The sequence below is a fragment of the Papaver somniferum genome, chromosome 3 (genome assembly GCF_003573695.1).
Source record: "Papaver somniferum cultivar HN1 chromosome 3, ASM357369v1, whole genome shotgun sequence".
Lineage (NCBI taxonomy): Eukaryota > Viridiplantae > Streptophyta > Magnoliopsida > Ranunculales > Papaveraceae > Papaver > Papaver somniferum.
Genome location: NC_039360.1, coordinates 148,313,909 through 148,340,916, shown reverse-complemented (window position 1 = coordinate 148,340,916; position 27,008 = coordinate 148,313,909). Strand labels below are relative to the sequence as shown.

The following is a 27,008-nucleotide window of genomic DNA, read 5'->3' as shown; positions in this document are numbered from 1 at the left end:
ATATGTCTCCCACAGAAGTACCTACGAAGTTTTTGTTCCGTCTTTTGATAAATCAAGGTGAACAAGAACTAATTGATAATCCGGTCTTATACTCCCGAAGATCAGCCTAGAAATATTAATCACCTCACAATAACTTAACTATATATATGGTAGTATAAGAAGTTATTGTGTAATCACAAAGAATGAGACGAAGAGCTTTGTGATTACTTTTTATATCTTACCTATCGGAGATAAATCTCGAGCAAATCTTAGAGAAGACAATACTTAATACGATAGAACAAGTAAGATCAGAATACACAACTACAAAGAAAATAGTTGGATCTGGCTTCACGAATCCCAAATGAAGTCTTCAAGTCGTTAACCTATAATGGTTTTGGAAACACCTAGGTTAAAGGAGAATCGACTTTAGTTGCAACTAGGACACATGAAAGTGCCGGGATTAGGTTTTCCAGTTGATAGAGTTCTCCCTTGTATAGTCTTTCAAATCAGGGTTTGATTTCAATCAAAGCTAAGATAGCTTAGTAACAAAGCATTCAAAATCACCATTAGATTAAAACCTGATTTAAGCTTCAAGCTAAGTCTGCTTAAAACCAAAGCGATATCTCTCCACCTTGGATGGTCTTATCTTGTTACACACAAATGAAATATACCTTCATCTAGATATGGGGAACCGCACCATATAAAAACTTTTGTCTTAACCACATTCATCTAACACATCTATATCAACTATGATGATCAATCAATCATTAAAGATAATCAAATGAATCTAATTGTGTTTCACATAGAGTTGTTCAATTGTTCACTATCTCATAGAAATATATATGAACTAATTGAAACAAAATCGGATTGATTCGTAATCGTACAAAGTACTTATATAAGAATCAATTCATGAACATTAAGCCAATGTTTGCAAAGATTGCATTCCTTAATTCATAAATGTATTTCTTCATGAGTATGAATACATATTTAACCGATGTTAGAACTTTAACCACTAAGTTTGCAAACAGGTACGCAAACTATAGCTTGCGGACTTTGGTCTTGTCCAGCCGTTTGCAAACGGGTATGCAAACAGCAGTCTCGGACCTAACTCGGGTAGAACCGTTCGCATACTGGTATGCGAATATGGTTCCCGGACTTTAACAGTTTGCATACTAGGTACACATACTGTGTTGTATCCATACAAAGGTTTTTGTTCTAAACTCCCATTTCAATCATTGAAACATCCTTAAAAGACGTCAATAGTTGTCTCACACAAACTATTAGCTTATAAGTAATTTTCAAGTGAGTGAGTGATCAATGCGAAACTTTCTGAGTCGACATCAAATGATTGTCTCTCACAAATCATGTAAGATGTTTCAAGGCAATTTTCACATGATCATTTTTTGACTTATTATTTAGTTTCCAACAAATAAATTGTTTCCAACTAAACTTGTCAAGAATATGATGAACGTAGCTAAACCAAAAAGCTCCCAACACATATTTCGAGAAATAGATAACCGAGATAATCTCATCTCGAAATATCAAATGTGTATAATATAAAAGTCTACATAGCTATACGACTTAGTCTCATTAGGAGATAAAATAGAATAGACTTCTGAGTGATAGATAAGTTTTAGTCTCCACTTATCTTTCGTTGATGAAGTTCCTCCAAGCTCTCCTCAGTAGATCTTCGTCTTTAATCGATGAACACCGTGAAGTCTAAATCTCAACTACACATTATATCCTAATCCGAGACATAGCTATAAGTAGACTAGAAATCAAGACTTATAGTTTTGATCAACTAAACTTGACAAACAAGCTTGAGATAGCAACGCTTGCGAGATCGACCGAGCAATACTCTAACACATATCACATTCATAAGTGCAGAATATATATTTATAAGTGTGCAATATATATATATATATATATATATATATATATATATATATAATCTTTTATCATAGAAAATACACCTACTCCAATTATCATGTTATATATCAAGCATTCTGGCATCTTCGCTGTTTAAACCAGCACGTAGATGAAACTTTTCAACAAAATAAGGCATAACATACATACAACTTACAAGGTTCAACGATATTCAACTGCTCGGGATCTGCTTGTTTTGGGCATTTTCTTTTGTCATGACCTGTATTCTTACAAATAGTACGCTTCCTTTTGTTGTCACCACATTCAATAGAACTTAGTAGTTTACCGCCACTGCTAGTCATTCTTTTCTCTTTCTCTTTATCATTAGGCCTACCTTTCACCTGTGACACATGAGTACTTTCAATGAACGACATGCACGATCTTTAAGGTACAACATCATCTGGAATTTTAGAATTTAAAACTTGAGTTGGTCTTCACTTTCAGCTAACTTACTATGATCATCAATGATTCGAGAAAAAAACTCTTTTATACCTTTAATTTCCATTTTATATAATCTATTTGATTTGAAATCCAAACACGACATCTGAGTTGATCTGTGACAGAGATGGCTAAGTCTAAATGCTTATGAATTCTCATAATCATTAGATGTTGATGATTCATCTATATGCTAAATGAGTTGTCCCCTTTCAACCATCTTTTCAGAATAAAATGTGAAGGGATTATATCCACATCTATCTTTGTCAGGACTTTTAGTACATGTTTTCAGGGTAAACCTTTAAATTCAAAATACTGACACTCGCAGTATCCTTCGTGCGTACCTTCCTTTATCTTTATGGTAAAATTTTGCGGATAACCAATTTTAGAAGTTACCAAATAGGTGCTAAAATTGTCATCTTTATCTACCTCTTCAGCCTTTAATCATAGTGAAACTAATAATTGATCGCTGAACTTGTTAAAAATATTGCGAGTGTAAATTTCAGAAGCATGTTGAGTATCAAATTGCTTTGTTCGATAAGGCGCTTGGTATGCTCCGATACATAATCTTCCTGATTATCTTTATCAACGATTTCTTTCAATGTTTGCTCATACCGAACAACAAATTCTTTGAGATTAGTTTTTAATGAGACAAATACTTTGAAAAGGGTGTTTACTCCGTCACTACGACATGTTGTATTCATCCCTGCATAAAATTTATTTCTATGGTATACAGGAACCCATGATTCTCGAATGATGTATACATCTTTTACCCAATTATCATTGGTTAAATCAAACTCTACAATCATCTTATTCCACTTCTCTGTGAACTCTTGTATTTTGTATGTATGATGAATACAACTTTTCATCTCACCTTTGAATTTTGACTTTTTGAAATATACTTGAGATAATTTATCTCCAATTTTTTCTCTTTTTGTGCATAGGCAAAGACGACGTATGTTCAGGAAAACCTTCTTTATCGCAATCGATATGGCAGTATCTTGATCAGTTATGATAGTTTTTGAGGGGTGAGTTCGTGTTTAGGTCCTACCCGTCCTAGCTACGCCAAATGACCTCACAATTCCAAATGTGGTCAGAGAGAGAGATCCCTTTCCATTGTACCTTGTCCTTTCTTTTATAGGCTTTCCTAAAAGCCCTTCTTTTTACTACATTATGACACATGTCCTAACATATCTTAATTACTCTTAATGTCATTCCTTAACATAACCTCCTTCTTCTTCATTAATTCCTCCTTTTGTCCTCCCCTTCTTTTGGGTATTTTCCACTTGGGCTTGGGTTTAGTCCCCAAGTCCACCTCTATTCTAAGGGGCACTCCAGATCCGTTAAGGGATATTTTTTCATGTATCAACATTAGCCCCCTAAATATTGGATCAATTATCAAATGATCCAATAGTCAAAGAATCTCTTTTGGGCGCTTATCTTCATGATCTGTTGACGTGGTGGGTCTCTTCCTTTTCCTGAATCTAAGATCGTGGACGACGTTTTAACTTCCCGTCGTGCAAGAATCCTTTTCCACTTCAGTTGACGGTTACTGTTCCCCGTACATAACTGTCACATTCAATCTTTAGGTCTCTTTATATATAGAGTTGTCAATTCATTTTTATGTTAATGTTTCTCCTTCTTCCTTCCTTTCAGACACACCCATAGACTCGCCATGTCCAGCAGTTCCTCCAGTAGTTCATCCGATGAAAGTAGTGAATCCGAACAACCTAGGAATGAGTGTTCTGAAGAGGCTGCATACTCCAATAAAGACGAAATCATCTTGCCCGCCCCCGCAGATGGTAGGTTATATACAATCGCCGAATTTACGAGTGGGTCGGCCTTAAAGCGTGCGTTAAGGTTAAGAGAATTCCGCGGAGGTAAGCGCGATTTCCCTCTAGAGAATTCTCTCCTTTTAAATCCTCATGTGCTGCCTTATCCTGTGGCGTCTGGATGGCTTATGCGACTCGAGTCAGCGACCATGGATGATTTCTCGTTCAAGACTGTCCCGCGGATGGCCATTCATCGTGGCGACTACAACCTTCACTCTATCGATATTCGGTCGAAGTCACAGACCCATCCGATGTCATATTGGGCGGCTCGTATACGTTCCAACCCCATCCACGTTGTCGCTCTTCGGAAAGCAGGCATTGAATAAGCCATAAACTCGTCCCTCAAGCGGGAAGTAAACAGATGCATTCGCAATGTGACGCGACTCTTCTTCCGTTGGGCTCCTCCCGTTCATACCCTTTTCACGGCTTGGGGGGAAGCCACCATTGTCTTAGAGGATGTGGTTGCTCTTATGGGATTGCTGATTTATGGCAGTCACTCATATGACGAGGCGGCCGTTTATGGAGCGCTGAATGATGAGGACAGGAGGCTGTGTACTTATTTTTTGAAGTGCAAAGATGATTCCCCTCGTGAGCTAGTGCAGAAAACTCAAGCGCCTTCGGGGAAACACGAAGGCAAAGGGGTCGTCGGTAAAAAGGAGGCATCTTCATCCTCCAGGAAGGGAAATGCCAAGTGGGTAGAAGAGAAAAAAGCTCCTCCCAAGCGCTCATCAGGCGATTGGCTGCTCTCTATCTCTATTTCCGCCTATGAGGCAATTCATGGTTCGTAAGACCCACCGGAAGCTGATCCCGAGTGGTTTGTTAAAGTTAATCGTCGAGCTTCTTTTTCTCTTTGGTTGAAATATTGGGATCCTCAGATAGTTGACAAGAAGGTGCTTCATCCTAAGCGCAAGGAGGAGAATCCTCGCGCGGAGTTAGACGCTTTTATCTTGTTTTGGCTTTGTCATGACGTGTTTGAATACAGTCCCCATGATACCATCAAGGGTGAGCTTGTACCAATGGAGGTATTGCTATCTCGCGGCGTCTCTTTCCCGCTTGCGCCGATGTTCTTGGGTGGATTGTACCGCCATCTTGATATGTTTTGTCGGGATCTCCAGACGGTAGGTTCACTCCACAAGATCGAGACTTATATCCCAGCTTCTTTTATGCAGGCTTGGTATCGGGAACATGTTCCCCCATGTGCGCCTGAACCTAATGAAATCGCCATTCATCTCAAGGAAGATGTCAAACAGGATGATGGTTCGGTCAAGAAAATCCTCGTGGTTTATGGTTACCCGCGGATGGCCCTTTGGAACTTGAAAGGGAAGATACCCAAGGGTGATCTTGGTAAGCACTTGGATGTAGCTAAGGATTTTGAGTCATTTCCTTACCAAGACGGTCGATCGGGCCCGACGCATTATGACTTTCTTGCACCTTTCGAAATGGAGTTGGATTCTACGAAGCTATTATCGGAGGCAGATTTTGATTCAGCAATGGTTGTGTTACCCGGCTATCTTCCTGGTTTTTACGCTGGTAAGTTCATTGATATATCATACAGTCCCGATCGTGCGGCTCTGCAAGTTGGGTTCAATCAAGGGGTTCCTCACAGGTTCCCTCCTCCGGAAAACTCTAATACCGAGGACATCATCTCTAGCTTCAATCGTTACGTTTTCAAAGGGGCGACTCGTCTGTCTGATCGAGGAACCGATTTTTCTTTTAAGCAACCTATCCCCGCACGACCTTCAGGGATTACTTAAGGGGCTCACGAGTATCATGATTTTTTAAGACGCCGGGCTTTAAATTTTCTTTTGCATGAATCATCTCCCCCTCGTGATTTGACTGTGCAAGATCTTCAGGAACTTCACGCGTCTGGCCGAATCAAGCTCGACAACGCTGTAGCCGCTTAACATCGCCTCGTTCCAGCTAACAAAGGCCGCTCGGATCCCGTGATAACTTCTTGGGCCCCGCCCGAGGGTCATGAGCCTGTGAAGCCAAAAAGGGGGGCATTTTCCGATCGTAAACCCCCGCGGCTCAATGTGAGGTCGTCTGCTAGTCCTTTAGCGCCCTAGGTATTTGCTACTTTCTTTTCCTTCGTATCTTTGGTTGTTCGTCATTATGTTTCCCCTTTCAATTGAAACGGATGGCGGAAATCGCTTCCCAGGAAGCTCCTCCTTCCAATCGCCTAGGGTGGAAACCCCCTTCTTATGTGATGGAGGAATACTTGAATAAGCCCGAGTGTGATTGGACTGAGAGGAGTCTGAATAATAAAGCTAGGCGGGAGGCGAACCAGTCGTCTGTTCCGCGCCCTTGTTCCTCTGCTAATATTGCGCCTTTTCAGTCTCATCAAAGCCATCGGAGGAGCTCGTCGCACCCCCCCCCCCCAGGGATACGGGTCACAGACCAACTCCTTCATTCGTGGACCAGTAGAGGGATCTGTGGGTCAGCCTCCCCTCAGGGACTGGTTGGGTGTTTTCGCGCCTTCGTATATCATCAATTCATCCTCTTATGATAATTAATAATAATAATAAAATAAGGGGCACGTGGGACCGGCCACGACTAGGGCATGGTCATCCAGCTAGGGCCCGGTCCCGCGAGTCTTCCCTAATTTTATATCTTTTCCTTGATATGAAGGAAATATCATGAAACCAAGGAATTTCATGGGATGAAGGAAATAATAATAATGAAATAATAAGGAATGCAAGGCGTGGGACCGGCCACAACTAGATCATGATCGTCCGAATAGTGAGCTTGGTCACGCGACACCTTTCCTAATTTTTATTATTTCCTTGATACGGAGGAAACACCATGAAACTGAGGAGTTTCCTTAAAATGAAGGATATTTGTTCAAATGCAGGAATTTTCATGAGATGAAGGAAAAATAATAAAATATGATAAAATAAGGAATTAGGCGTGGGATTGCCCATGGCATGACTGGTCGGCCGGTGGGCCCAGTCCTCTAGCGCCTTAGCTTAATACTTTATTATTATTATTTTTCTTCCTAATTTGCATAGGTTCATCGTTCCTTCGTATTTTGGAATGCTCGTTAGTGCATTGTTGAATACACTTGCACCATTTTCTGAATATTGAATACACTGGTCGGAGCTTACTCGATAGCGGCTCAGATGCCTGTACGTTGAATATTTATCACTAACCCATGGATTTCTGCTGGGAAAAACCACGAATTGAAGTAATGAAATATTATGAAGAACGTAGAATATTTCTGAATATCCAGTAATGAATTTAAGGATTACAGATAATTAATTGATGGCTTTATACTAGCATGCATGTTGTCTAGGAGCATTAATTATCTGAGAGTCGAATAAGATGAGCTTGTTGAAGCGTCATATTTCTTTTATATAGTCAGAGAAAACATTGTTACATCCTGAAGACGTTATTGCTCTATACTAGCAGGCAAGCTGTCTAGGAGCCTTCCAATCTTTCGATTCTATATAGAAATAATTACTGAAATTGTTCATTATTCATGAGATATGTCGTTGCCTCAGTTGAGAGACTTCACATCTACATATGCTTTGAGAGACAGTATTCTCAGTCAGAGGTTCTTGCGGCATGAGCTTTCATGCTTCGATGAGAGGCATGAGCTCCAATACTCATCTGATTGCTGGATCAGTAGTATGTACAATTATGGTTTTACGATTTTAGCCTTTGTCGAAAATCCACCATCTACACCTAGTCGGTCGAGTGACCGTTTGACTTTTTGGCTTTTCCATGGTTTGAGCAATATTTGAGAAAATACTGAAAAACTAGGGTTTTCGGTCAAACGATGGAGTTCCATGAGATGATGGAAATAATAATATGAGGAAATAAGGAATTGTGAGGTGTGGGACCGGCCACGGCTAGGTGGCCCGGTCCCGTGACACCTTTCCCTATTTTGTTTGATAAAAGTATGGAAAATTAAGAGTTTATGTCAAATGAGGGAGTTTGCACAAATGAGGGAATCTCTGTGAGATGAGGGAATCCCTGTGAACTGAGGGAAGAACTAAAATATCATTGAAAATAAAATAATGGATGGGGACCGGCCTCGACATGACCGGCCGGCTGGTCCCACGCCTCTAGCTTATTTTATTTCTATGAGTAGCTCGTTCGTCCATACTTTGACCGTTCGTTCGTGTGTTTGGGTGCTCGTTTGTGCATTATTTGTCAAGTACACTTGCACCATTCTCTCAAGACTTACTCGATGACATTCATACGCCCGATTGTGGACTATTTATTACTAATTCATGAAATTCAGCCGGGAATGATTCATGAAACGGAGTAATAAAATGAGTTGAGCATATATTACTAATCCATGAAATCCGGCTGGGGAATTCAGGGAACGGAGTAATGAGATGAATTTGTTATCTATTACTAATCCATGGAATCAGTCGGGGATAGCCATAGAACGGAGTAATAAGATAAAATAGATTATTTTCTAAGAATTCAGTCGGTGAATGTCACAGTAGAATTAATCTATTTAGAATCAAGATATGAGATAGTTGAAGCTTCATACTCGTTCTGAAAGGTGCATAGTCAGGGAACAACGTGCAGCATTGTTGACGTCCTAAAGGCGTTTAGCCTCCTCAACAAACAATTATGTAGGAGATCCGTCTGAATCCATACACGGTCTCTCTACATAGTCAGGGAACAGCGAGTGTCGCCGACGTCCTGAAGGCGTTAAGTCCTCTCAACAAAAAATTATGTAGGAGGACCGCCCAATCATTCTTCTATGTAGAGGAGGGTCTCTCTATGTAGACAGGGAACAACGAGTGTCGCCGACGTCCTGAAGGCGTTAATCCCTCTCAACAAACAATTATGTAGGAGCACCGCCCAATCGTTCTTCTACATAAAGGGCACGATGAAATGCGCAGCATCGAACGCTCAGCAAGTGAGAGCCTTTCGAGAATCATATTTATCGTGGATCTGAGAGGTACTCGATCAGAGATCATGAAAACGGTTCACGGATCGTAGAAGCATGAATCGTCACATGCGTTCCTGAAGCCGGGTCAGAAACATGCAATATCATGATTTTACGATTTTATCTCTTGCTGAAAATCCACCATCAACATTAAGTCCCATGCTTAGTGAGGGACAGTCATGTTCCACAATAAGCATTAGATGGTTATTTTCCAGTTAAACAAGATAAGCAGTCGGACTTAGTCGTACAAAGGCATTTTCAGAATCCCCGGTTTTGCTCCAATGGTGTCATGTATGATCAAACCATAGATGATGATCCTGACGTGTGATAGAGCGTCGTTTCGTGGTCATGGAGAAACGAAGCACTACTGATTTGGATGGTCAGACGTTTAGTTTTGGTTGGTTTAGCGTTTGTGAGCCCAGGCCCAAAAACGAAATCCATGTTTTATTAGGTTTTTGGAAATAAAATTGATATAAAAGGGAAGAGACCCTAATTTTTTTTTGCTAAGCTGACTGACCACCTCTCCTTGATCTCTTCACGTCCAGATAAGGAGGAAAAAAATTTTCGCCTGGGAACAGTCGCCGCCGGCACTCCGATCACTGGCCGACCAACTTCCGGCCGGCACCGACCAGGTGCGATTTTTTTTTTTTTGCCGTGATGTTAGTTTTTGCGTGAGTTTTTCAAAACAAAATTTCATGTATGCATGCATGCGTAGGTTTTACGGAAATTTATTTTAGCAAACAATCGTTAGTCCGTCCGTCGGTTTAGGAAACGAACGATAATTTCTAATATGAAAAAAATATGTATATATTTTTGAAATAGACATGCATCCAGTGATAAAATTTTGTTTATGGACTTTCATGAAAATCAAAATTTTATCGCTCGCTAATGAAAGTAATAAATAATGATCCCTAGCTTTAGAGAGGTTTTGAGATAGACATGTGTCTAATAAAATTTTGTTTGTAAACTTTCATAAAAACAAAACTTGTTTTGGGACATTTGGATCAATGCAAGATTGAAAAAGACCCATTTGACGAATAAACGTTCGTTTGAGCAAAAAATATTTTTTGTACGTGAGAATTTTTTTTTTTTTTAAATACGTGAGTTATTAGATCACAAAAATAAACTTTCTTTTTTTAATTTACGTGACTCATCCACGTTTTTTCTTATGCAAGACTCAAAATTCATGTAGGATCAAATTTTGATTTTCAGCAATCGTTAGAGGTAAACAATTTTCGATGAAATATTGTTTGTATGGATTTTGTGATTTAATAGTGTATGCACAAAAACAAATAAATGTTCTCTCAGTGGGAGTTGTTCACATGATGCAAGTTGTGTGAATCGTTCATGTGATAAGAGTTTTGTGAATTGTTCATGGTTTTATGAAAATCATGTTATGATTTCAAACAATGAGTTTTTATTCGTCTCTGTAGGTTTCAAGAGACGAACAAATTCTAGGGATTTTGCATTGTAATAACTACAGTTAGTGAAATTGTAAACAGGTAAGAGTTGAGAATTACCATTTTAACGCGTACTATTGCCAAGATGGTTTAACTCCACATTTTTGGCAGCAGATAATGGCAGCTCCAGGTGATTACCATATTTCTGACACTTCCGGGAAATGTTCGAGAAACATCAAACCACAGATGAAGAATTCAGCAGATGCTCATGTGGATATTGATCAACCTTTCAGAGATGCTAGAAATATGATACGTGATATGTCTCTTGCTCATCTAAAAGACATTCTTGAGGGAATAAACGATTTCCTGACTTATGTGGACGCGGAAGAGAAACAGAGACACGAGGAGCAGAAAAGAAAAGCTGAAGATGAAAAGCTTGCAATTTATCAGCGAAAAAGACATCGAGCCCAACAAGCAAGACTAGAAGCCGAAGATGAGGTTGAACCACGCCCTGATGGTGTAGTTTCTGACTCAGATGTTGAGGAAGTCGAACATGTCTGGAAGCCTTCTGAATGCAAAATTAAGCCATATCCTCCAGGTATGAGGGCTGAGCGATTAGCCAAGGATGACTTTCGAGCTGAATGCAAAGAGGACGATTACTTAGATGCAATGTATGGTGACCCTGAAGACCAATTTGAAGAAGTCCCCAATGAGGGTTCTGTTGACGACTCTGAAGGAGAGCTTGAAGAAAATTCCACGGAGGATGACGATCAGGAGTCCGATGACGAATCTGATGCCTCTGATGATTAGTCTTACTCGCAATTTTTCTGAGTAATTGATTGTTTTATTTCTCGTTGAAGTAGATGTTATTGTGATCATTTGAGCAGCTTAGCTGCATACATATTGTTTTAAGAATTATTTTTGAATGCCAATTCTTTTACTATATATCTTGCTTACTTCTCTTACTCCTTTGATCAAACAAAATCCACGAACATTCATGTGTAGAAACTATAATCCCCCGGTGGACTGTCATATGTTCGTCTTTTGACAATGTTGACGTACATATGTTGTATGAGTTGGAGAAACGTATGACGCACACGAACGACCGTCTTTAATTAGGGTATTGTTGACGTAGTCATATGTTATCAGTCCCCATCATGACTACTTCTCTTTGCACCGTAGAAATCGTAATTGATTTGACTATCTGCAGAAGATAAGTATCCACCGTGTCTTGCGTGCTAATCTTCTAGACTTAGGGTTTCACCATTTATACAACATATCTTCTTCTGCTCCTGTATATTATCAGAAGAAATTTTGATCACGATCATACCTCTCATCACCATGTCTGGCAGCAGTGCTTCTTCTCAAAATGAATCTCTGGCAAAGCGTGAGGTTGGAGCGTCCATCTCGGTAGGCTGCATGTTTTTTTTCTTTTCAAAATCAGAGTGACTAACCAGAGAAAGTGATTTGTTGCAGGACAATCAAGGGAATCGACTTTCTTCTTCCTCTTACAGTTTAAGGCCCAAGCGGACTGTTAAGGCTCCTGCTCGTTATAGGTCTGCTCGTGTCGAAGCTGGAGCATCCGTGAGTAACATCCATGATTTCCTGGATATTCCTCAGCGTTTATCCACCTTTACTGAAATTGAATTTTTCTTCGCAGGTTGATGCTCATGTTGTTGTTGATGCTAGGAAGAGAAAGAACGGAAAGTTTGTAGTTGTAGCTGATGCTGATAGCGGCAACCGTGTTGATGAAAACTCCACCAATTCCGTCTAAGCTGAAACTAGAGTTCATGCTCGTGAGTACCCAATAGCTGGACTCCCGTTCGATACTCCAATGGTTAATGCTTGCACAGATAATCAACTGGTTGGTGGTTTTATCGTCCCAAAGTGTTATGCATCCCTATACACCAAGATTTGGAGGAGGTATGGACACATTGCTACTACTGAAGTATGGAAAGGTTTTATGCCGACCCTTTTGACTACTGTCGCTGGATTATTGCCTATCATCGATGAGATGATCAAGATAAATCTGCAAGACGTCAAAAACCATGAGTTGCACAGATGGGACGACATGATTTCGAATTGCGAGACCTTGCGATTCAATGTAGGCTGGCTCCGTCGTCGACTCGAGGTCATCAAGATTGATAGAGCAGTGGATGTTGCTCTAGAGTCGGAAAGAGTTGAGAAAGTTGTCCAGGACTTGAAGGTGGAGACTGAAAAGTCCTGGACAAGGCTTGAAATGGCTTTCAGTAAGATATTTGTTGTTGGATGGTTTGCTCTGAGTGAGCATTTGAGAGAGAGATTTTTTTTTGAATAAAGTAGGTAGATTGATGGATGAAATTATTTTTTTTTTTAGATTAATGAAATCTATTCTGAATTTCGAACGAATGAGCATATTGCATACTCTTTGAAGGAATAGAAATTACATTGCGAAATTGAAATAATTATTTAATGATCATTCAGGCATGATATGCTTTGAGCCACTTGCCATTGATGATGTTTCCTTCCACCCCTCCATTAACAACCAAGATTTTGTAATATCCGCTAGATACTGCTTTGATGATCACATATGGTCCTTCCCATTTTGGCGAGAACTTAGGAGCGGACATGTCTTGTTGGATATGCTTTGTTGTTTTTAGAACCAAATCTCCTACTTGGAATGTTCGAGGTCTTACCTTTTTGTTGTATGCCCCGGAAATCCTTTGTTTGTAAGCTTCCACATATTTTTCTACCTTGGCTCTCCTTAACTCGAGCATGTCCAATTCAACAATCCTTGAATTAGACGCTTATGCTTCGTCCCATTGCACTCCACTGGTTGTTGCAATCCTTGCGGAAGGAATTTTGATCTCTGCTGGGAGTATAACATCAGCGCCATAGACGAGAGAGTATGGTAAAGTCCCGATTGAGCTTTTTTGTGCAATTCTGTAGGCCCATAGAGCCATGGGTAGTTCTTCATGCCACGTTTGAGGGTTATCGTGGACTGTTCGACTGAGAATCCGGATCAAAGTCTTATTGGTACTCTCTGCTTGTCCGTTTCCTTGGGGATAGTATGGTGTAGATAAAATCTATTTGATATCATACTTCTCCAGCAACTCTCTCACATGTTTGTTCGCAAAAGGAGTTCCATTGTCTGTGATGAGATGCTTGGGAATATCAAATCTGCATATGATATGTTCCTTGATGAATGCCGCAATCGTGATTCCAGTGGTGCTTCGAAGAGGAATAGCTTCAAACCATTTGGTGAAATACTCAGTTGCTGTAATGATGTATTCATGTTGCTTCGAGGATGTTGGGTTGATCTTTCCAATGATGTCCAGTCCTAGCTGTAGAAAGGCCATGGACTGTTCACAAAGTGTAATGGGATACAAGGAGTGTGGATAAGGTTACCGTGGACTTGACATTGATGACATCTCTGAACGTAAGCAGTTGCATCGTCTTCCATGGTCGGACAATAATATTTCTCATGGATCTGGAGAAATAATTTTTTATTTCCTTGGTGTTCTCCTTCGTGCATCTCTTTCAGGATTGTTGGAACCTCATGCCCAGCCAAGCATCTCGGCAGGTTCCCACCAAAGCTTTTGCGATACAGAATTCCCTCTAGATAAACAAATCGCTTTTCCTTATGAGTAAGTTTGATTACTTCTTTCTTCTCTGATGGTAAAGTGTTGTCGAGAAAGTATTCGATGTAAGGCTCTCTTCAGTCTCCGGTATGGTGGATTGTTAGAACTTCCAAATGATGAGGTGGCGTCTGACAATTGGGACAGGATTCTTGCAACATTCTCGACTGAGCTTCCATGGAGGGCCAATATTATCCAAGCCTTTGAAGCCTCCTGTAAAGTGTGACTACCAGCATTTGTCCGCATATTTCTTCATGTATGCGCTCGAGTTGTTCGCTCGCCTCTTGGTCTCCAAGGCATAGTGACAAAGATGCATCAGGGTTGCGATAATGTAGAGGTCAGTGTACCAGAAAGAAGTTCTTCAATTCCTTGAGGTTAATTTTCCCTTCTGTAATAAAACTGCTCAATTCGTGAATGATGGGTGCTCGCCAGTCATTTTCTTGAGCGTCTTCAACTTGGGCAAGCCATGTAGATGATACAGAACGTCTTTGTATGCTGATGGATTTCTCTGACCCCTCAAATTGTAGATTGGACGCAAGAGTCTCCAGACAGTCAGCATGCCTATTGTTGATACGACCAGTATGAACAATTGTTGCATCAGAAAAATGAGCCAATAGTCGTTGTGCTTCGGCTCTGAATGGAGCAAGCGTCACTTCTTTGAGAGAGTAAACACCATTCATATGATTGACCAACAACTTTGAGTCTCCTCTTATCTCCATGTGCACTGCCCTTGATTGCTTGGCCAAAGATAACCCTAGTAGAAAGGCATCATATTCTGCTGAATTGTTGGTGCAATGGAAATCCAGCTTGAATGAATGTGAGAATACTTCACCGGATGGAGATACTGGTACAATGCCCGCACCGCTAGTATCATTGCTCGAGTGGCGGATCCATCAAAGTACAATAGCCATGTTTTTTTCCTAAATGATTGAGATCTCTGGAAACTCACCAGGAACTTCTTCATGCAGCATTGTGATGTCCTCTCTAGGAAAAGCAGCAAGTAAGTCTGCAACTGCTTTCCCTTTGATTGCTTTAGGCAAGACACATGCTATGTCAAACTCTGAAATCTGGAGTAGCCATTTTGCTGGCCTCCCAATCAGTGCAGGTTTCGACCGTAAGAATTTTATGGGATCAGCTTTGGCCACCAACACGACTCTGTTTGATAGTAGATAATGCCTGAACTTATGGATCGCGTGAACCAATGCTAGACATGCTCTTTCGGCTTTTGGGTATCGGAGTTGAGCATCCCTCATCGTACGACTGAAGTAATAGATTGGACGTTCGATGACTTCTTCATCTTCTTGAACGAAAAGTACTCCGATAGCTACGTCATTGGAAGCTGTGTAAAGTATTAGTGGTCGTCCTTGCACTGGAGATTTCATGACAGCAGGTGATAATAGTATTTCCTGTATTTTCTGAAATGCCTCTTGTTAAATGGTCATCCATGTAAAACTTGCACTTTTCTTCAGCAGAGGAGTGAACGAAGCAATGAGTTGATCCAATCCAGGAATGAAACGCCGAATATAATTTACCTTGCCCATAAAATTCTGGAGCTCTTTCACGGTGCGTGGAGGAGGCATGGTCGTGATGGCTTTTTTCTTGTCTAGATCGACCTTGATTCCTTCTGCAGTGACTAGGAATCCTAGAAACTTTCTGGAGGAAACACCAAATGCACATTTCAAAGGATTCATCTTTAACTTATATTCCCTGCATCTTTCGAAAACCTTCCTCAGAATTTCCAGGTGAGATGATCGAGTTTTCAATTTCACCACCACGTCATCGACATAATCTTCTACTTGCTTGTACATCATGGCATGTAATATTGCAGTCATGGCTCGTTGATAAGTTGCTCCTGCATTCTTCAGACCAAAAGGCATCACTGTGTAGTGAAAATTTCCAATGGGGGTTCGGAACGCGGTCTTGTTAGCGTCATGTTTGTACATCTTGATTTGGTTGTATCCATTATAACCATCCATGAATGAGAACATATCATGACCACTGGTTGCATCAACGATCATATCAATATTTGTAAATGGAAGTCATCCTTCGGGCAACACTTGTTCAGGTTCCTGAATCCCACACAACATCGGATCTGACCATTTTTCTTCTTGACTGGGACAATGTTCGCCAACCATGTTGGATGTTGGATGGGTCTGATGAATCCTGTTGTTAATAGTTTCTGGATCTTGAATTTGATTTGTTATTCAACCTCGTGTCTGAACTTCCTGGGCGGTTGCTTGACGGGTTTGGAGCCGGGAGTAATGTGCAGATGATGAGTGACCAATTTGCCATCTAGGACGAGCATCTTTTCATACGTCTAAGCGAAGATATCTTGACATTATTTCAACAGACCTATCAATCCTTCTCGTTCCTCTGATGAGAGAGCATAACTAATTAAAATTGGCATCGGGTTTTCATCTGTTCCAATGTTGATGGTCTCAAGATCGTCAGTGGTGGAATCCGTGCCATCTTGCAGTTGTCGTGGTGCATCTTGAATTTCTTCATCAGGCAATTGTTCGCTCTGGCATGATTCTTCAGGGCGGGGAGACTTTTCATCGACCTCCCCTGCTAATTGCTAATCTTTGCGTCGGAGATAGATGACTCTTCTTTCTGCATCATGGCTTGTTATAAAGTTGGATTCATACGAGTCATACCTTGCTCCTGGTGACGCTTGAGTGGTGTGGCAGGTGGCTTAGCTGGCCTAGCACCAGAAGATGATGGTTCGTCAACAGCTTTCTCGATGGATTTCCAGTCTGGGAGCGGAGTACTGTAGATCGTGCTCGGAGGTTCAGGGATACCTTTTGGTGTTTTCATGAACTCAGCATCATAAACTGGAGCATAAGGAGAGACTGAAGCTACAATGCGGACGATCTTGTTGTTGAGCAAAGCTTTCATACATTGATGATATGTCGAAGGAACAACCTTGTTATCATGGATCCACGGTTGTCCAAGTATCATGTGATAATCAAGATCTTTCTCAATCACGTGAAATTTGACCATTGATTGAATAGGTCCCACTTTCAGATCTACGTAGACATACCCCTATGTATGACTCTGGCTTCCTTCAAAACCTGTCATCAATATAGGATGATAAACGATTTTTCTTTGTGGAACCTTAGCTTCCTTGAGATTCTTCATAGTGACAAGGTTCGTTGAATCGCCAGTATCGAAAAGTGTTCTTCTGAACTCCGTGTCTCTGATGGAAGCAGTCACGTACAAAGCTCGGTTATATCCCTCTTCTGTCGTCCTGTCTTCTTCGGTGAAGGTAATATTGTTTACCGAGTGTTCGGACGCCATGGAAACTTCTTCAACTGCTAAAGATGATGGAATCACCTACACATCAGATGATATCTGATTGAGTGCAGCAAACGTGTTCTTACAATAATCCCTGGAGAAGTGCAAGAGTTCATACAAGTTTTCAATTAGGTGCGCAACTTCCTGATCCACCATCTTCTCATAAGTGGTGAAACTGTTGGTTTGAGGGGGATCATCAGTTGAAGGATTTGGACGCTTCATCATCTCTGCTCCCAAAATTCTTGTACGTGCACCAGGAAAGTAAACAGGTTGTCAATTGCTCCCTTCAACCGGTCCACATTTCTTGACAAATTTTCTTGTCTCCGTGATAGTTCAGCCAAAGTTGGGACTTCTCCATCGATTGATCCAACAAAGACGAATGGGGAGGTAAAATATGAAAGCTCATTGTAACCAGAATTAATCGAAGAAACGTGAGGAACATTACCATTTGAGAGATTCTGGATAGGATTTGAAGTAGTTGAATTAGTCCTAAGACCAACCATCTTTGTGAAAGCTTGAGATTGCAACTGAGAGATTAATCTCCCACTGCGGTCGCCAATCTATTGATGAGGGAAAACGATTTGTTGGTTTTCTAGGGAACGAAGAGACAATCGAGCGATCAAAGACTCCTCAACCGAGTAAACTGCCTAACCTCAAACAGATGCACTGCACGGGAGTGCTTTTAAGTTCGAGAGATCAATATGTAGAACTCCGGCCTAAACCAAGTCAATGGACGTTCCAGAGTCAATTCGGTCACAAAGGGGGAGATGGGTTGATCTGTAGGAGGGAAGCTGAGAAGTGTGTGAGATCAATGGTAATTTTTTAATGTGTTGTAGGTTTCTGCAAATGATGAATAAGTTTGGGTGATTGAAAGAGTGTTGATCAAATGATGATTCTTGGTTAGACGATGGATTGTCTGTTCAATATCTCGTGGATTTCCTGTGTTTTTCGTATGTTTGTACTTCCTTTCAGTCATGGACTCCGACATTTACTTATATTGCTAGAAATGTAAACACATTGATCTCCAGTAAGTGTGACAGTTGCTTAAGTGAAAGAGTGGGAAAGTGGGAAATCGTGGTGAGAGGGTTGGTTCATTGTCCACCCACTACTTTTCTAACTCCCTCAACTGCTTGCATGACTTACTTACATTTCTCATCGTGGATGAACACACATGTTGTAGGACGCCAGACCAAAACCCTAATGGATATCCCCCATGTGACGTGATTGATGTCTCACGAACGTGGAGTCTGCAAAGCAGACGTGTATTTATTTAGTCAGTCTTTGACTTGATTAGATGATGGGTCTAGGTTTTGTTTAGTAGAGCATGATAGTCGAATGCTCTATGATTCATGAATTGAACATGTCTCTGGGACGTGGTTCTTCGAATGAATGATGTTGATAATCTGAGCAAATATCGCTCCGGCAATTGATCGATAAATTACTGAATATTAGTGTATGAATCGAGTGTCCGAGCAAGTATTGCTCATTCGATGAATTACTGAATATTGATGGTTGGATCAATATTCGAGCAATTGAGAAAGTATTGCTCGGTGAATTATTGAATATTGATAGTTGGATCAACATTCGAGCAATTGAGCAAATATTGCTCGTTCAGTGAATTGTTGGTAGCATGACCAAATAAAATATTAATTTAAAATATTGGTAGTTGGACCGAATATTATATAATTAATCTGGATTTCGATTGATTGATCAACATAAAATTATTAGTGTTTGAACTTGCTCAGAATTTGTGGAGCGTTTGTTCGAAACCCCAATTTTGATCAATTGTTCGTCAATTGATGAATTACTGAAAATAGGTCATTGAGTGAAGGAGGGACTGACCACATGGGATGATGGACGACCATGTGGTTCCCAAGTGCTCGAGTGATCGTGCTCCCGGGTCCTTTGTTGACCTGCTAGTGAAAGAATGATCAAATATTGGTGTTGATAATTTTTTAGAATAGTGTTGTGCGAGCGTTAGGTAATAAAACCTAATTCATGGAGAGATGAGGAACCGAACAAGGGGGCATGGAACCGGCCCTTGATAGTCGTGGGACCAGCTGTCAGTCCTTTAAGCGAGTTCCAAGTTGGTTGGAGAGAGTTTGGGGACGATATGAGCGATTTCTAGCAAATTAGGTTAAAATTGTGAATATGTGTAGGACCGGCTCCTTGCAAGCCTTAGGGCCGGCCTTGGTCGGTCAAGGCAGCGTGCCCGTGTCACCACGGTGTCCGTGTCTCAGTCCTGAGAGTTTTGGTATTTTCTGACGATCGTTCGAGCAATATTTTGGATTTTCAGGAGAGTTTGATCTTGACTGAAACTCTCAATTTTGCTCGAATGAGCAAGGAGAACTTTGCTCATGCGACAGATAATTTGAGAATATTAAAATAATGATATTTTAATTTTTTGACGTGGGAAGCCTATTCGGTCGAGTGACCGTTTGAATTTTTGGCTTTTCCATGGTTTGAGCAATATTTGAGAAAATACTGAAAAACTAGGGGTTTCGGTCAAACGATGGAGTTCCATGAGATGATGGAAATAATAATATGAGGAAATAAGGAATTGTGAGGTGCAGGACCGGCCACAGCTAGGGCATGGCCGGCCGTCTAGGTGACCCTGTCCCGTGACACCTTTCCCTATTTTGTTTGATAAAAGTATGGAAAATTAAGAGTTTCTGTCAAATGAGGGAGTTTGCTCAAATGAGGGAATCTCTGTGAGATGAGGGAATCCTTGTGAAATGAGGGAAGAAATAAAATATTAGTGAAAATAAAATAATGGAGGGGGACCGTCCACGGCATGACCGGCCAGCCGGCCGGCCGGTGGGCCCGGTCCCACGCCTCTAGCTTATTTTATTATTATTTTATTTATATGAGTCGCTCGTTCGTCCATACTTTGATCGTTCGTTCGTGTGTTTGGGTGCTCATTTGTGCATTATTTGTCAAGTACACTTGCACCATTCTCTCAGGACTTACTCGATGACAGTCGGACGCCCAATTGTGGAGTATTTATTACAAATTCATGAAATTCAGATGGGAATGATTTATGAAACGGAGTAATAAAATGAGTTGAGCATCTATTACTAATCCATGAAATCCAGCCGGGGAATTCAGGGAACGGAGTAATGAGATTAATTGGTTATCTATTACTAATTCATGGAATCAGCCAGGGATAGCCATAGAATGGAGTAATAAGATAAAATAGATTATTTTCTAGGAATTCAGTCGGTGAATGTCACGGTAGAATTAATCTATTGTAGAATCGAGATATGAGATAGTTGAAGCATCATACTCGTTATGAAAGGTGCATAGTCAGAGAACAACGTGCAGCGTTATTGATGTCCTGAAGGCGTTTAGCCCCCTCAACAAACAATTATGTAGGAGAGCCGCTTAAATCCATACACGGTCTCTCTACATAGGCAGGGAACATCGAGTGTCGCCGACGTCCTGAAGGCGTTAATCCCTCTCAACAAAAAATTATGTAGGAGGACCGTCCAATCATTCTTCTATGTGTTCAGGGAACAGCGAGTGTCGCTGACGTCCTGAAGGCGTTAAGTCCTCTCAACAAACAATTATGTAGGAGGACTGCCTAATCGTTCTTCTACATAGAGGACACGATAAAATGCGCAGCATTGAACGCTCAACAAGTGGGAGGCCTTTCGAGAATCATATTCATCGTGGCTCTGAGAGGTACTCGATCAGAGATCGTGAAAACGGTTCCACGGATCGTAGAAGCATGAATCGTCACATGCGTTCCTGAAGCCGGGTCAGAAACATGCAGTATCATGATTTTACGATTTTAGCCCTTGCTGAAAATCCACCATCAACAAAAGTAAGGAGAATATGGCAATGGTCTGAACCTATAGCTCCTAGATGAGATAAAGTTACATTTGGAAATCGCAAGTTTCATTCAGCATTAAGAACCGCTCTATCAAGTCTTTCTTGAATATTCGTATGGCCTTTCCTGTGGTTGTTCCATGTAAATCATATCATGTGTATCCTAAGTCATATAGTCCAGCTTTCTTCCGAATTCTATGATACTATTCACTATCAGTTTTCCTAAATGGCATCCCCTAGTTTTTCTGGTTGCTCAAAAATCATGTTAAAATCTCCAATGACTATCCAACGTATATCTCTAGTATTAACTTGAGCTCTTATTTATGCAACGAAATCCCATGCTATGCTTTTGTTGGCTGGATAAGGATTTTCATAAAAGCTACCAAAAAAGAGACCATCTAACCAAGCGACCACTAGTCCTCCTGCAAGTCCTGCGGCCGATCTACTATGTGGTAATTAGGTTAGTAGGAAACAATAGATGTAAGTAATGATCTTGGGAATTTGGTTTCAGACATGAATAGGATTTCTGGTCTCTCTTGATTTATTAAGAAATTTAGGTGATTTTGGGTGAAAGGGTTTCCACAACCGTGGACATTCCAGACTAGAATCTCTATTTTTAGTGTAAGGTCTCTGTTCCTTGAATTCAGGTGCCTTAGGTGTGTTGCTGTGTTGATCCTCGAACTTGAAGAAAAACAAAGGCTGGAGTGCCTTCTTCTTCAACAACTTTCCACAAGAAAAACCAGATTTTTAAAGGGCCAGTTCGTAGCTTCTTATATCTGTACCAACATTTATTTTTCTTCTAAGCCTCAGCATGTTCACACCCTATCGCTTACCAAGTTGTGGCAACTTGAACAAGGCTGAATTTAACGGCTAAGATATTTACTAAACCACAAAACTAGGTTCATTAGATATGCATTGCAGTACAAAAACTCCAGTGAAGTGACTGAAGACATCAATGGTAGCAACCAAAACTTCAAGTTCCCTTCTGCTTTCAATTTAGATAACCTTTTACAATCCCCAGTGGTTTGAAAGAAAATTATTTAAGAAAAATCCAAAACACACAGCCATCGAGAAGACTTCAGAAGTTAAAAAAAAAATATCCAAAACACACAGCCATGAGAAGACTCCAGAAGTAGATACAACTGATGCCTTGGAATGTAAACGAGGTATATAAGAAACAGTACTGAAACATTAATCATTACATCCGTCAACATCCAGAGAGGATAATTCAAGTGGTACGCTCCTTAACAAAACAAATCCTTGTCTATAACTTGAGGCCTTGTTGGTTCTCAGCTCACAAATCATCAGCCAGTTCTCTTTATGATATGGACACCACTATCAGTATCCACAATATCGCTAATTTCACCAACCTTCAGAGCAAAAGTTGCCTCTTCAAAAGGCTTCTGCATCTGTCCTCGGCCAAAAGGGCCTGCAACAATCCACAGTCAGCAGATATTTAGAGATATATAGACAAGGGCAGTTATGAACTTCTAAAACAATCAAAGTGCACAAGTAAGAATGTATGTTCCAGCTTAGAGAGTACAATTCATCCATGCTTGAATTCACACATTTCACACAGGCATCAGATTTTAATTACAAATGCAACATGATTAGATACCGCAATGAGTTTTCAATATCTGCAAGCAAGTTCACAAGACGACACACAACGCGGTGTAATTTCACACAGAATACTCAAAATAGCGTTCCACGTATTTCAAGCACAAGTATCACAGATTCATAGTGACAACTGAAAATATGAGTACAAGATATGCAATCATATAGTGCAATTCAACTTCAAGTACCAATGCAACTAATCTGCTTTGTACTTTCACAATACATGAGAGATAGCATCTCTGTACATCTAAGATGACTTGTTCTCTAGATCATACCATATGGTAACAAGGTAGACATCATTGCCCAACGAAATGGTTAATGGTTGCATAAGTTGGAACCAAATGTTCAAGGACAAAGTGGGAAGGTTTATTACTTAGGCTGTCATAGCGACTGAAAGCTCTTTCGGAAGAGAAGCCCCGATAGTTGAAGCTGTTCGTAGGCTGGCCGCTGGCATGTATTAGTCTATTTGTTTAGCTAAACTAGGGTTAGGGATTAGAGGGACCAAGGAGTTGTTCTATAAACTACACAAGGAGTTGTTCTGTAAACAACACATATAAGGTTCTCAACATACAAGGAGTTGTTCTGTATTGTTTGGTGTCCACGGCTCGGATTCATCCTATATGGCTATATACTTTGGACTTCACCACCCTGCCCCAAACAACATAAAGCTGGGTCGTTTTCTACAGCTTTTACATAAGTTGTATAAGATACAAATACAATGTCCTAGAAAAGAGCACATAAACACGACAACACAGACACAATAGCTTCAAACGCCGGATTCTAACTTTATTTAATGCGAAATATAAAATCCCATTTTATATTACAGTAAGATGGTAGACGCGAGCTGAAGTAAGAGCATCTCCAATGCAAGGGGTAGAGGTCTTAAATTAGTATGACACATAGGATTTAATACTTTTTTCACCAAAGTTTCATCTCCAATGCAAAGGTGAGGGTCATAGGTAAGATGACATGGCTAAAGTTGGGGTAAAGGAGAAAGTCTAAATAAGACTTTCTTCGTGACATTGGGTCATAAGTCCACATCATCTTTTGAGTTTAGATTTAGACAAAAAGTGTAAGATAGGACCTTGGGGATTGGAGATGGATTTTAGGTAGAGAGCATTTCTCTTTATTATTTTTTGTCCTATAGTAAATGACCCACAACCAAAAGGTATAAATAAGACATCCACATAGGATGACCTTGACCTCTAGCATTGGAGATGCTCTAAGGTTATACCAGCAGTAACAGAGAAAGTGACACTAAGGTCAATTGCTTTTTTAACATCCACTCAGCTTTAAGATGAATAAATATCAGCAATTAAACTTATACATACACAACCGCCATTCTTTAAACTAAAAGACAAACACGACTCCCCAGTAACAAGCATTAAGAACTAACATTAAGTGTTAAAAACCTATATTTACTGAAGAGTTTTAAGTGGCCAGGTGATCTTATCAACAAATGCCCTCGGAGCAGCGAGCAAAGCCCGCAAATACCTTTTGTCTAATAAATGCATCCCTTACAGAAGCCGGGGTTCGTTGCATACTACGATTGTCCAGAGTAGCAATCAGTAATTCCGAGTTGCTCAATCTTTGAGACAAGCATGTGACTGCTGGCATAGGGATATAACCTAAGGTCTGAAAATTAGCCTGTGTAAATTAGTCACATACCCTAGCTAAAGTGATACAGCCTTAAGTCCACAATAAGTTTCGGAACAAATTTATATCAGAAACCCTAAAACGGAGACAAAAAAAAAATTGAAGTTTAAGGAACAAATCTAGAATGTCTCAGAACTCGAAAAATATACTCCAAATCCATTCAGTTAACTACTAACATCAGAAACCCTGATTCGAAGATAAGAAAAGACATACCAAGATCGCCGCCACGTTTAGCGGAGCTACAATCAGATTGCTCCATAGCAACATCTTCAAACTTAGATTTACCAGAAATGATATCTTCTTTTAGGGCCTTGAGTTGGGTAATAGCACTTTCTTTAGTAGTATTTTTAATAAATTTGGTACCATCTTCATCTCTCCAAGAAGCTGCTCTTCTGGAACCATGATGTTTAATCAATATATGGGATGCCCTAACTTTATCTCCTGAAGACATTTTGGATCTCTTCTTGTGGCGATGCTGTTGTTTATCTTTCTCTCTTCGATCTGTTGAGATCGAAGAACTTTTCTTCCTTTTAGTATCGATTTTCTCAATCTTCGTTGAAACTTTTTTTTATCGCACAATAAATCTGCTAAAATCTCGCTATAAAGTTGCGCAGTGGAGAAGTGGGAGCTGCTTTCCTCGTCGAGAAGATTGGGAAATTTTGTGAGGTGTTTATTTAAGAATGATTTTTTTTTAGGGATTATTTTTTTTTTTTTTTTTGAGGGGACCATGGTTTTATTAGGCCACATTCCCTATAGTTATATGTGGTGTCCTAATGTTGAAATGACTAATCTACCCTTAACCTAATTTAATTTAAAACCACCTATATATATAACCATCACCTCCTCCCACCACCACCGCCCACCATCGCCGATACCACCACCAACAACAACCTCCGATTACCACCACCAACAACCTCCAATTACCACCACCACCAACCACCGATTACCACCACCACCTCCTCCCACCACCACCAACCACCGATTACCACCACCTCCGATTACCATCACCACCAACCACCACCACCTCTATATATATAGTTTAATTTAAAACATTAACAAACATATTCTCACAAACCCATTACTTGTCATTCGTTTTTGGTTGAATAAATGAGAAGTTATCATCAAAATGAGTTGAAAATGGAAGTTGCAGAGAGGTTTAATGGAGGATTTTTTTTTCGGAGAAAAGTTCGGTTACGTCGCAATAAACAAGTCTTAGTCGAACTTTTAGTTCGGTTACGTCGCAAAACGTTCGGTTTCGTTGCAAAAAATTCGGTTATCACGAATTAATTTTTTCTTAACTGAAGTCAGAGTTCGGTTGATTCGCAAAAAATACTTTTAACCGAACTCCTTGTATTAGAACAACACAAGTCCATAATTTTGGTTCCTTCGCAAAATAAGGATATCACCGAACTTTAAGTTCGGTTGGTAGAGCAATTTGATATGTAACCGAACACACCAGATGTACCCAAATAAATTGTTAAGTTCAAAGTTCGGTTACCTACCATTTTATACTAGGTAACCGAATATAGCATTGTAACTTTGGTTTTTTTTTATCGGTGAGTTCGGTTAGATACGTTCTTGGATAAAAGTTTGCGAACCAACCGAACTTCTTACACTTGGAATAATTTTTTTTAACGTAAAGTTCGGTTGGATAGTTAGTTGGTATGAACTTTGCGTACCAACCGAACTATGTACAGTTGGTAAAATTTTATTTTCACGTAAAGTTCGGTTAGTTATTGTTTGAAAAGCAACCGAACTTTTAGACCCTAAAGTTCGGTTACATTGCGGGCAAACCGAACATTACACTGTACGACCAAAACCTCCATTAACGAGCGAGTTCGGTAACCTGCGTGTTTGGAAAACGTAACCGAACAGGTGTGTTCGGTTACATGTTCTTGACATATGGTAACCGAACTGGCCCAAATCTACATAAAAAATTTCATTTTTTGAAAGTTTGGAGCAATTAAACCAACATTATCTAAGTTTGAAGCATACCTGATAACCCAAATGCTCTTCCTCCGGTTGTGGTTGGTAAAATCCATCGTTTTCATCTTGAGATTGAGTTTGGGGAAGAATACAAATCACCATCTAAGAAATAACTCATATCTAGATCATTGTGAAGATTAACAAATACTCTAGGAGAGGAAGGAGATGAAGATTCAGATGTGCTATCATCAATTGAATCATCACTTAACTCAAAAAAAAAAATCCATGTTTTTCTTCATCATCTTCTCTAACTTTACTCTCTCGATAATTCTACTTCTTTAGCTTAATCATTTCACTAATGATTTCACTAATCATTACCCAAAATTAATCAGGAGGGTAGTTTAGGTATTAATATAAATATCTAGATAAGGGATGACCTAAATTTACTTTTAAATGTCTTAGTAAAAATAGAACCATGGTCCCCCCAAAAAAACCATGGTCCCCAAAAAATCGTTCTTATTTAAAGGGTGGTATCCAAGGTAGTGAACGGTGTGATTTCAAGTAGAGTTTTCCAGCCCATCATAAGTGG

At 40.1% G+C, this 27,008-nt stretch overlaps 1 protein-coding gene across 2 annotated transcripts; it reads right to left on the bottom strand.

Moving 5' to 3' along the window:
• Positions 1 to 22,179: 22,179 nt before the first annotated feature.
• Positions 22,180 to 25,167, bottom strand: LOC113357654 (peptidyl-prolyl cis-trans isomerase Pin1-like). 2 transcript variants are annotated; one of them, XM_026601096.1, is made up of 2 exons: positions 24,779 to 25,167; positions 22,180 to 22,652 (listed from the first exon to the last, which is right to left on the bottom strand). In XM_026601096.1, the coding sequence occupies exons 1-2, from the start codon at positions 24,942 to 24,944 to the stop codon at positions 22,528 to 22,530; spliced, it is 291 nt and encodes a 96-aa protein (XP_026456881.1). In that variant the 5' UTR covers positions 24,945 to 25,167; the 3' UTR covers positions 22,180 to 22,527. The 2 variants fall into 2 exon arrangements, with proteins under 2 accessions (XP_026456881.1, XP_026456880.1); XM_026601095.1 differs by having other exon boundaries at positions 24,707 to 25,157.
• Positions 25,168 to 27,008: the final 1,841 nt, after the last annotated feature.